Source organism: Haliotis cracherodii, unplaced genomic scaffold (assembly GCF_022045235.1).
Source record: "Haliotis cracherodii isolate W230 unplaced genomic scaffold, xgHalCrac1.p SCAF_17, whole genome shotgun sequence".
Classification (NCBI taxonomy): domain Eukaryota; kingdom Metazoa; phylum Mollusca; class Gastropoda; order Lepetellida; family Haliotidae; genus Haliotis; species Haliotis cracherodii.
Genome location: NW_027266272.1, coordinates 3,794,281 through 3,805,986, shown reverse-complemented (window position 1 = coordinate 3,805,986; position 11,706 = coordinate 3,794,281). Strand labels below are relative to the sequence as shown.

At 46.8% G+C, this 11,706-nt stretch overlaps 1 protein-coding gene across 1 annotated transcript in view; it reads right to left on the bottom strand.

The window, feature by feature from the left end:
• Positions 1-2,162: 2,162 nt before the first annotated feature.
• Positions 2,163-11,706, bottom strand: part of LOC139464841 (ATP-dependent RNA helicase DDX42-like) — a 39,312-nt gene continuing 29,768 nt past the window's right edge. Inside the window, exons 17-20 of the mRNA XM_071246372.1 lie at positions 11,085-11,209; positions 9,830-9,931; positions 8,548-8,649; positions 2,163-5,031 (exon numbers count right to left, since the gene is read on the bottom strand). Coding sequence (XP_071102473.1) covers positions 4,912-5,031; positions 8,548-8,649; positions 9,830-9,931; positions 11,085-11,209 — 449 coding nt within the window. The 3' untranslated portion in view covers positions 2,163-4,911. The remainder of the gene's footprint in view (positions 5,032-8,547; positions 8,650-9,829; positions 9,932-11,084; positions 11,210-11,706) is intronic.

Here is an 11,706-nt window from a genome sequence, read left to right as displayed (position 1 = left end):
TAAAGGTAAAGAAGGACAACTGACACCCATCGACAAGACACTGAGTCAACTATTCTGTATGAAATAAAATAAATATATAAACAGGTTTAGGTACTGTATTACGACAGACAGCAAGGTAAAGCTGGTCAGTCTTGTTGTGACAGTTTCGTATCCGAAAGACCTTGAAAGTTAGGAGGAATATAAACAGTAACATAATTTGTACTTGCTCATTGATATCGATGCGTGATCAACATGAACAATCGGTACATAATATGGGGTTCAATGTGAATTGATGCCAAATTAAGTGTATCGTTTCATGCAAAGTTTGCCGACAATGCACTGGTGTACTGGTGAATCGCGACATCACTGATATTGTGCATCCCTCAGGATTCCGTATATTCATTTCCTGCGTCCATTCCCTACATTAGTGTGTACTGGACACAAACTTGTGTGTCTTGTAAAACCCTGATATCTGATTAAAGTGAGTGAGTGAGTACAGTTTTACGCTGCTTTTAGCAATATTCCAGCAATATTGTGGCTGGGGGACACCAGATATGGGCTCCACACATTGGACCCATGTCAGGAATTAAACCCAGGTCTTTGGCATGACAAGCCAACGCTTTAACCACTGGGCTACCCGACCGCCCCTTGATATCTGATTAAAAGTTGTGCAGTAAATTATTGAGTACCCAAACCAGGCCAAAGATTAATTAATTTTTTCTATCACCTACTGATCCAAATCAAACTGATTAAAAAATGCTGTACCTTGCTTTGATATCAAAATCCATAAGCCCTCAAAAGGTCTGGTCTCATCGGGAGATCATGTCACTAGAAACATAATGGTTGTCATGCAAGTCTCCGGATACACTTCATTTCAAGAACAGGTAAATAAAACATATAAACTACAGTGAACATTATCAATTATATTAACCACAGCATTATAGAAAAAACATCAAATTATCCACCAAAGACTGTACAAACTAACTACTGTAACTTTTAACGGTTTCACCTTTTGCAATTTGTATATTTATTCTCACCTTCCACCATTCCTAAATAACTGTCCCACTCAAAAATAAAAAAAGTATTTTCCTTTAACCATCTTATACAATAGACAGCTGTGTTCTCAGCCAAACACAGGATTTAGTTTGTTTCGTTTATATTTTCAGCTGCCCAAACCAGCTCCCTCTGAAGATGACGAATGTGATGAGAAGCATATGAAGACCTTATCAAATATCTCACGGACGGTTAGGTGTAAGTCATCAGCAACTATGCACCTACAAAAACATGCTGTAAACAGACGATGTAGATTGTATTTACTGGCCGGGTGTACAGAGGACTGAATCTATTAATGTTATGAAATGAAACACAAAAAATACTTTCCATTCATAATGTAAAAACGTTCTACCTATTCACAACTTGAAAACAGAATTTTCACATGAATCAGTTACAATATCTAATAAAACATGACGCCAGAGATCAAACTACAATTCTAAGATCCTTCTTTATCGGCTTACAATGTTTGTATTTGTAAGTTTAGTTGATCCATTTAGTCGCCTCTTAGGTTGCTGGGAACCTATTCCAACCCAAAAACGCCACAGGGCAAACATTAACTTGAAATCTACCTCCATGTTTGTTTGTTTGTTGTTTAACGCCACACTCAGCAAAATTCCAGCATATGACGGTGGTCTGTAAATAATCAAGTCTGAACCAGGCAATCCAGTGATTGACATCATGAGCATCGATCCACACATTTGGGATCGATGACATACATCAACCAAGTCAGCGAGCCTGACCACCCGATCCCGTAAGTCACCTCTTACGACAAGCATAGTCACCCTAACGGCATCTACCTCAACATAGTTACTGAAAATAGGGTATGGCCACAGGACTGCTCCTTCAGTCAGAGGTCCCATCTCAATCAGGTCCTCTGTTTCCATGGCGTCCAAATGAACCTTTAGACTCTCAGGCCTGAAGATTACAAAATAACAGGAAGTGGAACAAGAGAAGCCAAATTCAGTTTCATGTGTTTTGTCCATTCAAGGAAAGAGTTGACCAACAGTCCAGTGGTAAAAGACACAAGTCTATCAAGAAAGTACTGTCCCTGATGAACACACACTCCAAGCTGGCACTCCCTGATGTCAGTGTTTACTATGGAACCCTAAAAACATACAAGAAACTACAGAAACTTAGGACTTCTTTTATCTGGCTCTATTATCAAACTACAGACTGTCCGAGGATGAATGCAGACCATCCCCGGTTATCCAAGGTCGTATATCTCCATTCTATTATGTTATTGTGATGTCACTAGCCCTAGGCTGTATCCATCCTGTTACCAGGGTAACAGTTCTGTTGTGAGGTGTGGTGAGGTGAAATGGGGTTTAACGTCACATCCAAGTTTATTGCACTTATATAGCGACGTGCATGTACGTGTGTGTGTTTGTGTGGCTGTTTGTACTAGTCCGGACTGATACCATGCCGCAGTTTAACATGAATACCCCACTCAGACACAGTATACTGACTCCAAGCCGACCAGTCCTTGTTTTAGCCCCTTAATGCCGAGCCCCAGACAGGGTAACAACAAGTACCATCTTTTAACGTCTTTTGGTATCACACAGTCTGGGTCTGTTGTGAGAATATCCTTGACCCTTTCACCTCGACAGCTTGGTGTTGTATCCAGTTGGAATGAGTGAGTGAGTGAGTTGGGTTTAACGCTGCTTTGAACAGTATTCCAGTTATATCACGGCGTGTCAGCTTAATGCGGGAGGAAAGCCCGAAGTAATGCAGGTCTTGCACATTTACCACTTTGGGGAAACCCACGAACATGGGTATGGTGCGGACAAACCTAGAAACATAATCAGGGGAATCAGAATTCGACTCAGCGATCATAGGTTTCTGACATGCCCAAGGGATGCAACTCTGCACATCAATTTCATTGCTTCAGACGACTGAGCCACCCATGCCCCTGGAATGAAATGACTTTGAAAAAGGCCATCTAATCAAAGTACACTATTCTTTTACGGTTGAAATACGCAGTGATGTGATCCATACTCGACTCGCTCTGTTCGTTACCTTCTCAAATACAGCCTCTTAACACTCATCTATTAAGTCTTCCGATTCGATTAAACATATTGAGGCCCCAATCTTACGAAGCTGCAGTTAGTGAGTTTTAAGTGAAGATCTGTTATAATTCATGCCCCGAAGAAGCATTTTGATTGGTTGTTATTTCAAACTACCAAGTGAGCACAGAGACAACATACCAGTACGGGTGTCTGGTGAGAGTAGTTCTGTGCAAAAATAGTGATACGAGAGATATGGCTAGTGACATCACAATAATATAATAGAATGGAGATATACTACCCTGGATAATCGAGGATGGTCTGCATTCAGTCCTCGGACATACTGTTTCTTCACGTGGACCTATGGTCTTAGATGACTTGCATTAGACACAAAAAGGTCACCGCCTGAAAATTGGAAGCTCTTACAAGTAAGGTGAACAGAATTCAGTTTGTATGCACCTGACCAGATTAACATGGATTGAGAATGATACAACTTTTGCATTCAAAACAATTGTTGCTATTATCCAATATGTGTGGACATTATAGTCAAATATATGTCAGGAAGGAAAAAATTCATTTGAGGGAAGGGAGACAACTCTATGCTGACATATGGACAAATCTTGTTAAAAAATATTGATGTCAATTCATGGTAACAATTTCCTATGAAACTATAAAATGCATGAAATACAAAATTTTGCACCTCCCTCCGCCGTCCACAAAATGAATACCTGCACTAATCGCTCACTGACATGAATACCTACACTAATCACCAAGTGCCATGAATACCTACACTATGGAAATCAATGAGCACCATGAATACAGTCATCCCTCGGGATAACGCTGGCCTCATGGACACCCGCCCACCTTATCAGACACCGACCTTACTCTCACCAAATAATCCCAAACAGCATACACATCAGGGGAGCAATTGATTATCCCAAGGTTTAAGCGGAACAGCCGTATCACGAAGAGAGTAAGACAGAGGGACGACTGTAACAAACCAGTTGCCTCTATCCCTCAGGTCGCTATATGGCTGAGATAATGGTGACGCAACGTTAAATTTTAACTCGCTCACACTCCCTCCTATCTTGTGTATGTACACATCTTACACAAACGGTATCCTTGACGTCTCTCTGCTGTGATGGTTTATGATGTCTTTGCCGCCGTGTCGGTTTTGACAATTTCGACTCAGCAAGACAACATGTCTGTTCTGTGTCAGGTAGCGTAACATCACCTAGTTTCATGCATAACTACCAGTGCAATCCTACTGTTAAAAGATGGGTATATTACTCAACACTTGCTAAGCACCACACCTTTGACTTAAGATGACTATTTTGGTCCCTATCAAATGTTGAATAGTATATAAACATGACCATAATCTAAATACACTTCGACAAATACCTCAGTAACCATGCTAACAATATTCAAAAAAATCTTGCTGATGGCTGGCTGTCAATCCTTGCAGATGGGGGACTTAATCCTTGCTGAACAAGCACCTGCATACAAATATCTCCCAGTAATTTCATCCAGCAAACTGGTCTGGGAAATTCAAACAACCACAGGCACTTCAGCATTGTCATATCTTCAAACAAATTTTCAAAAAAAATCACAAAAAGATCACATTCACAAACAGCCAGATGGTTGTGCAAAGTTGAACAATGTCAGGATGACAGCATCCCAGATCTCCACATCACCTAATGCCACTGATCTCACGACGCAGGAGAAAACAGTCGAGTACTCTCCACATAATACCTGATCAATAAATCCAGGATGGATCTGCCGATAAACAACTGGTGCTCAGGATCCAGAACAGGCAGCACAGTAACACTACCACTGTCAGTCAACAACACAGGTGCACAGGTACACAGGTATCCCATCATTCCCAGCGAGTCTTCTTCCTCCGGGTCTGCGGTTGTTGAATTCCTCCCTTGATTCCGTGGACGACTGATGGGACACCCTCCTCTGTGGCGGCGGTGAAGTTGGCCTTGAACTGAGCCTGAAATATATATAGGGGACTGTGAGGAGAGGCAGGGACTGTGAGGAGTGACAGGGACTGTGAGGAGAGGCAGGGACTGTGAGGACTGTGAGGAGAGGCAGGGACTGTGAGGACTGTGAGGAGAGGCAGGGACTGTGAGGAGCAAAAAGGACTGTGAGGAGAGGCAGGGACTGTGAGGAGAGACAGGGACTGTGAGGAGAGACAGGGACTGTGACAGGGACTGTGAGGAGAGACAGGGACTGTGAGGAGAGACAGGGACAGTCAGGAGAGACAGGGACTGTGAGGAGAGGCAGGGACTGTGAGGAGAGACAGGGACTGTGAGGAGAGGCAGGGAATGTGAGGAGAGACAGGGACTGTGAGGAGAGGCAGGGACTGTGAGGAGAGACAGGGACTGTGAGGAGAGGCAGGGACTGTGAGGACTGTGAGGAGAGGCAGGGACTGTGAGGACTGTGAGGAGAGGCAGGGACTGTGAGGAGCAAAAAGGACTGTGAGGAGAGGCAGGGACTGTGAGGAGAGACAGGGACTGTGAGGAGAGGCAGGGAATGTGAGGAGAGGCAGGGACTGTGAGGAGAGACAGGGACAGTCAGTAGAGACAGGGACTGTGAGGAGAGGCAGGGACTGTGAGGAGAGACAGGGACTGTGAGGAGAGGCAGGGACTGTGAGGAGAGACAGGGACTGTGAGGAGAGGCAGGGACTGTGAGGAGAGACAGGGACTGTGAGGAGAGGCAAGGACTGTGAGGAGAGACAGGGGCTGTGAGGAGAGGTAGGGACTGTGAGGAGTGGCAGGGACTGTGAGGAGAGACAGGGACTGTGAGGAGAGACAGGGACTGTGAGGAGAGGCAGGGACTGTGAGGAGAGACAGGGACTGTGAGGAGAGGCAGGGACTGTGAGGAGAGACAGGGACTGTGAGGAGAGGCAGGGACTGTGAGGAGAGACAGGGACTGTGAGGAGAGGAAAGGACTGTGAGGAGAGACAGGGACTGTGAGGAGAGGTAGGGACTGTGAGGAGTGGCAGGGACTGTGAGGAGAGGCAAGGACTGTGAGGAGAGGCAGGGACTGTGAGGAGCAAAAAGGACTGTGAGGAGAGACAGGGACTGTGAGGAGAGGCAGGGACTGTGAGGAGAGACAGGGGCTGTGAGGAGAGACAGGGACTGTGAGGAGAGACAGGGACAGTCAGGAGAGACAGGGACTGTGAGGAGAGGCAGGGACTGTGAGGAGAGACAGGGACTGTGAGGAGAGGCAGGGACTGTGAGGAAAGACAGGGACTGTGAGGAGAGACAGGGGCTGTGAGGAGAGACAGGGACTGTGAGGAGAGACAGGGACTGTGAGGAGAGGCAGGGACTGTGAGGAGAGACAGGGACTGTGAGGAGAGACAGGGACTGTGAGGAGAGACAGAGGCTGTGAGGAGAGGCAGGGACTGTGAGGAGAGGCAGGGACTGTGAGAAGAGGCAGGGGCTGTGAGGAGAGACAGGGACTGTGAGGAGAGACAGGGGCTGTGAGGAGAGGCAGGGACTGTGAGGAGAGGCAGGGACTGTGAGGAGCAAAAAGGACTGTGAGGAGAGGCAGGGACTGTGAGGAGAGACAGGGGCTGTGAGGAGAGGCAGGGACTGTGAGGAGAGGCAAGGACTGTGAGGAGAGGCAGGGACTGTGAGGAGTAAAAAGGACTGTGAGGAGAGGCAGGGACTGTGAGGAGAGGGAGGGACTGTGAGGAGAGACAGGGACTGTGAGGAGAGGCAGGGACTGTGAGGAGTGGCAGGGGCTGTGAGGAGTGGCAGGGACTGTGAGGAGAGGCAAGGACTGTGAGGAGAGGCAGGGACTGTGAGGAGTAAAAAGGACTGTGAGGAGAGGCAGGGACTGTGAGGAGAGGCAGGGACTGTGAGGAGAGACAGGGACTGTGAGGAGAGGCAGGGACTGTGAGGAGAGGCAGGGACTGTGAGGAGAGACAGGGACAGTCAGGAGAGACAGGGACTGTGAGGAGTGGCAGGGACTGTGAGGAGAGGTAGGGACTGTGAGGAGTGGCAGGGACTGTGAGGAGAGGCAGGGACTGTGAGGAGTGGCAGGGACTGTGAGGAGAGACAGGGACTGTGAGGAGAGGTAGGGACTGTGAGGAGAGGCAGGGACTGTGAGGAGAGGTAGGGGCTGTGAGGAGAGGCAGGGACTGTGAGGAGTGGCAGGGACTGTGAGGAGAGACAGGGACTGTGAGAAGTGGCAGGGACTGTGAGGAGAGGTAGGGACTGTGAGGAGAGACAGGGGCTGTGAGGAGAGACAGGGGCTGTGAGGAGAGGCAGGGACTGTGAGGAGAGGCAGGGACTGTGAGGAGTGGCAGGGACTGTGAGGAGAGACAGGGACTGTGAGGAGTAAAAAGGACTGAGAGGAGAGGCAAGGACTGTGAGGAGAGGCAGGGACTGTGAGGAGTGGCAGGGACTGTGAGGAGAGACAGGGACTGTGTGAGGAGAGGCAAGGACTGTGAGGAGAGACAGGGGCTGTGAGGAGAGACAGGGGCTGTGAGGAGAGACAGGGGCTGTGAGGAGAGACAGGGGCTGTGAGGAGTGGCAGGGACTGTGAGGAGAGGCAGGGACTGTGAGGAGAGGCAGGGACTGTGAGGAGTGGCAGGACTGTGAGGAGAGGCAAGGACTGTGAGGAGTAAAAAGGACTGTGAGGAGTGGCAGGGACTGTGAGGAGAGGCAGGGACTGTGAGGAGAGGCAAGGACTGTGAGGAGAGACAGGGGCTGTGAGGAGAGACAGGGGCTGTGAGGAGTGGCAGGGACTGTGAGGAGAGGCAGGGACTGTGAGGAGAGGCAGGGACTGTGAGGAGTGGCAGGGACTGTGAGGAGAGGCAAGGACTGTGAGGAGTAAAAAGGACTGTGAGGAGAGGCAAAGACTGTGAGGAGTGGCAGGGACTGTGAGGAGAGACAGGGGCTGTGAGGAGTGGCAGGGACTGTGAGGAGAGGCAGGGGCTGTGAGGACTGTGAGGAGAGGCAGGGGCTTTGAGGAGTGGTAGGAACTACTTACAGCGAACGCTGTCTTCATGGAGGTGAGAGATCTAGATACAGGCAGGAGCTACTTACAGCGAAGGATGTCTTCATGGAGGTGAGAGATCTAAATATAGGCAGGAGCTACTTACAGCGAATGCTGTCTTCATGGAGGTGAGAGATCTAGATATAGGCAGGAGCTACTTACAGCGAATGCTGTCTTCATGGAGGTCAGAGATCTAGATACAGGCAGGAGCTACTTACAGCGAATGCTGTCTTCATGGAGGTGAGAGATCTAGATACAGGCAGGAGCTACTTACAGTGAAGGCTGTCTTCATGGAGGTGAGAGATCTGGATATAGGCAGGAGCTACTTACAGCGAATGCTATCTTCATGAAGGTCAGAGATCTAGATACAGGCAGGAGCTACTTACAGCGAAGACTGTCTTCATGGAGGTCAGAGATCTAGATACAGGCAGGAGCTACTTACAGCAAAGTGCTGTCTTCATGGAGGTCAGAGATCTGGATATAGGCAGGAGCTACTTACAGCGAATGCTGTCTTCATGGAGGTGAGTCTGTCCCCTTGAGGTCCAGATGAACCCAAGCCCCGGTAACTGGAGAAACTTGTTGATTCCTGAACCCGAGTGCTCTGCCAACATGAGCAACAATAATGATAAACAAAGCTGTGATTCCAAACCTTCTCAGTCCTAATACTTGAAAACAGAGAGCAAATGGAGGCTGACAAATGTATAAACCAATGCAGCTCTCGGGAAATGTCTTCTGTTTGTTTGTTTGTTTGTTTGTTGTTTAGCGCCGCACTCAACAATATTCCAGCTATATGGTGGCGATCTGTAAATAATCGAGTCTGGATCAGACAATCCAATGACTGATATCATGAGCATTGATCCACGCAATTAGGATACGATGACGTGCATCAACCAAGTCAGCGAGGCTGACCCACCGATCACGTTAGTCACCTCTTACAACAAACATAGTCGCCTTTGCTGCAAGCTTGGGTTGCTGAAGACCTACTCTACCCCGGATCTTCACAGGCTCAATGTTTTCTGTAAAACTGGTGTATGACTGGTAATTTTTTTTGACAGTATATTTAGTGTACAATAGTACTGCCATAGATGAAAACTCTATTGAGATACTATGGGAACGGTGTCACAACATTTGTACCAGGGCTCATGCATACATTGGTAAGGGTGACAGCTCAATAAGGAAACATTTGTTCTTTCTTGCACAAATCATAAGCCACAAATAAGCAAAGGTCTGAAATAAGCACCTTGTTCCCATGGAAAGTGAGTTAACTGACTGTTACTGTAAAAGTCCAATTTCCCTTGCCGAACTAAGCTGACATTTTGGATTAATGCGTCTATGCCTATTCCAATTAAAATTGCAAAACGAATATGACTTTCTGTTCATGTACAACATGATGACTACCGTGCAGATTTCAGTCAATTGCAGATTTTGGTGGCACTACGATCAAGCCACGAAATTCCAGCCCAGTTTGGCAAGGTTGGCAACTTGACTTTTATAGTCAGTCAACTCCCTTGCTTCAGGAAGATAAGCACTAGCATGAATTTGGGTTCTTTTCTTTTTCCAAAATGATCTGGCCAAAGCCACACAGTGAATGTGTGAGGTTCTCTGCCACTTCATGCAATATTCCAGCAATATCACAGCAGGGGACACCTGGAATTAGCCTCACAAGTGGGATCCAACCCAGGCCTCCAGCGTGATGGGCAAAAGCTTTAACCACCAGGATTTAACCTCTGCAGCTCTAAGCAAGACACTATGTTGCATGTGGAAAAGAGACAACTACAAACATTTTCAGAGCCCAGTCCCGGTCTTTCCTTGAAGCCGAGTCCTTTGCCACCCATTCTCTTTCCCTGCCCCTTCTTGAAGCGATTCTTCTTGAACCACTGACACTGAAACACAATGGAAACAACATACAAGTCACCCTGCCTTGGACACAAGTCACCGTTATAATGACACAAGAATTGCTACCTCTACAGACATCATGCTGTCAGTTGACAACCGACTGGCATGTAGAGAAGAGTTGTTTGTTTGTTGTTTAACACCACACTCGGCAATATTTCAGCTACATGACAACGGTCTGTAAATATTAGAGTCAGGACCTGACAATCCAGTGAGTGACATCATGAGCATCGATCTACGCAATTTGGATACGATGACATGTATCAACCAAGTCAGAGAGCCTGAACACCCAATCCCATGAGTTGCCTTTTACGACAACTATGGATTGCTGAATTCCAATTCTAACCCAGACCAGCACAAGATCATGAAGTGGAGATGCATGGTGTGTCAAACTATCATGCAGTTTTGTTCATTCAGTTCAAAATCCTGGATCCGCCGGCTCAGCAACCTGTTTCTTGGAGTTTGTGGGTATTTGTTGTTTAGCGCCGCACTCAGCAGTATTCCAGCTACATGATGGCAGCCTGTAAATAATCAAGTCTGGACCAAACAATCCAGTGGTTGATATTGTGAGCAATGATCAATGCTGTCTGGGTACAATGACACGTCATAAACCAAATCTTACGACAACCATTGGTTGCTGGGCACCAATTCTTACCCACAATCCCCATGGGGTTTCTGGGAGTGAGGGAGGGGACTTGGGTGGTTGTTAGAGGTATTTGAATTATTGTAATAGTTTTGCTATAGTCAAAGACACTAATGTACTACTAATGCAATATTTCTACAGTATTGGAATACTCTACTGAGTACTGTTGCCCTGCCGTAACATATGCTCTAATTGTTTGTCGTTCAAGTATGCTGTAATTGTATGCCAATTAGTCTGCTGCGTCTGTATGCTGTAATTGTGTTCCATAATAGTATGCTGTATGTAACTGTATGCAGTAATAGTATGTTGCAATATCATACTGTTATAGTAACCTGTAATTGTATACTGACATCCATCAGTCTATAAGAAATGAGAGAAATATCACTGCATTTAAGGTATAGCCTGCAACATCAACCATCTCTCTGTAGTCAAGATGATATTCATGGAAGGACTAACTCTTGTATCACTGTTGCAGACAGATTCACCATTACTGACTATACCTGATTTGCGATATCCATGAGAGCTGATGGCACATTCTGATTGGCTCCTTCCAAGTTGCGGACGAGGTGGGGAGCGAATTCCTTGTCCTTCTCAGTGATCAATGTGTAAGCAAAGCCCTTCTCTCCTGCAACACAGAAAACAGGGTGACATCTACATTCCTTAGCGTAGTCTCTAAAAACCACCCCCTTCCTCTCTCCGTCCACCCACACTACAACCACTGCTTCAAACAAGCACCTGCTCCTAAAGTCTATCTACTCACTCTACAACCACTGATATCTACAGACAAGCACCTGCTCTTCCAGTCTATCTACCCACTCTACAACCACTGATATCTACAGACAAGCACCTGCTCTTCCAGTCTGTCTACCCACTCTACAACCACTGATATCTACAGACAAGCACCTGCTCTTCCAGTCTATCTACTCACTCAACAACCACTGCTACAGACAAGCACCTGCTCTTCCAGTCTGTCTACCCACTCTACAACCACTGATATCTACAGACAAGCACCTGCTCTTCCAGTCTATCTACCCAGTCTATAACCAGTGATATCTACAGACAAGCACCTGCTCTTCCAGTCTATCTACCCACTCTACAACCACTGATATCTACAGACAAGCA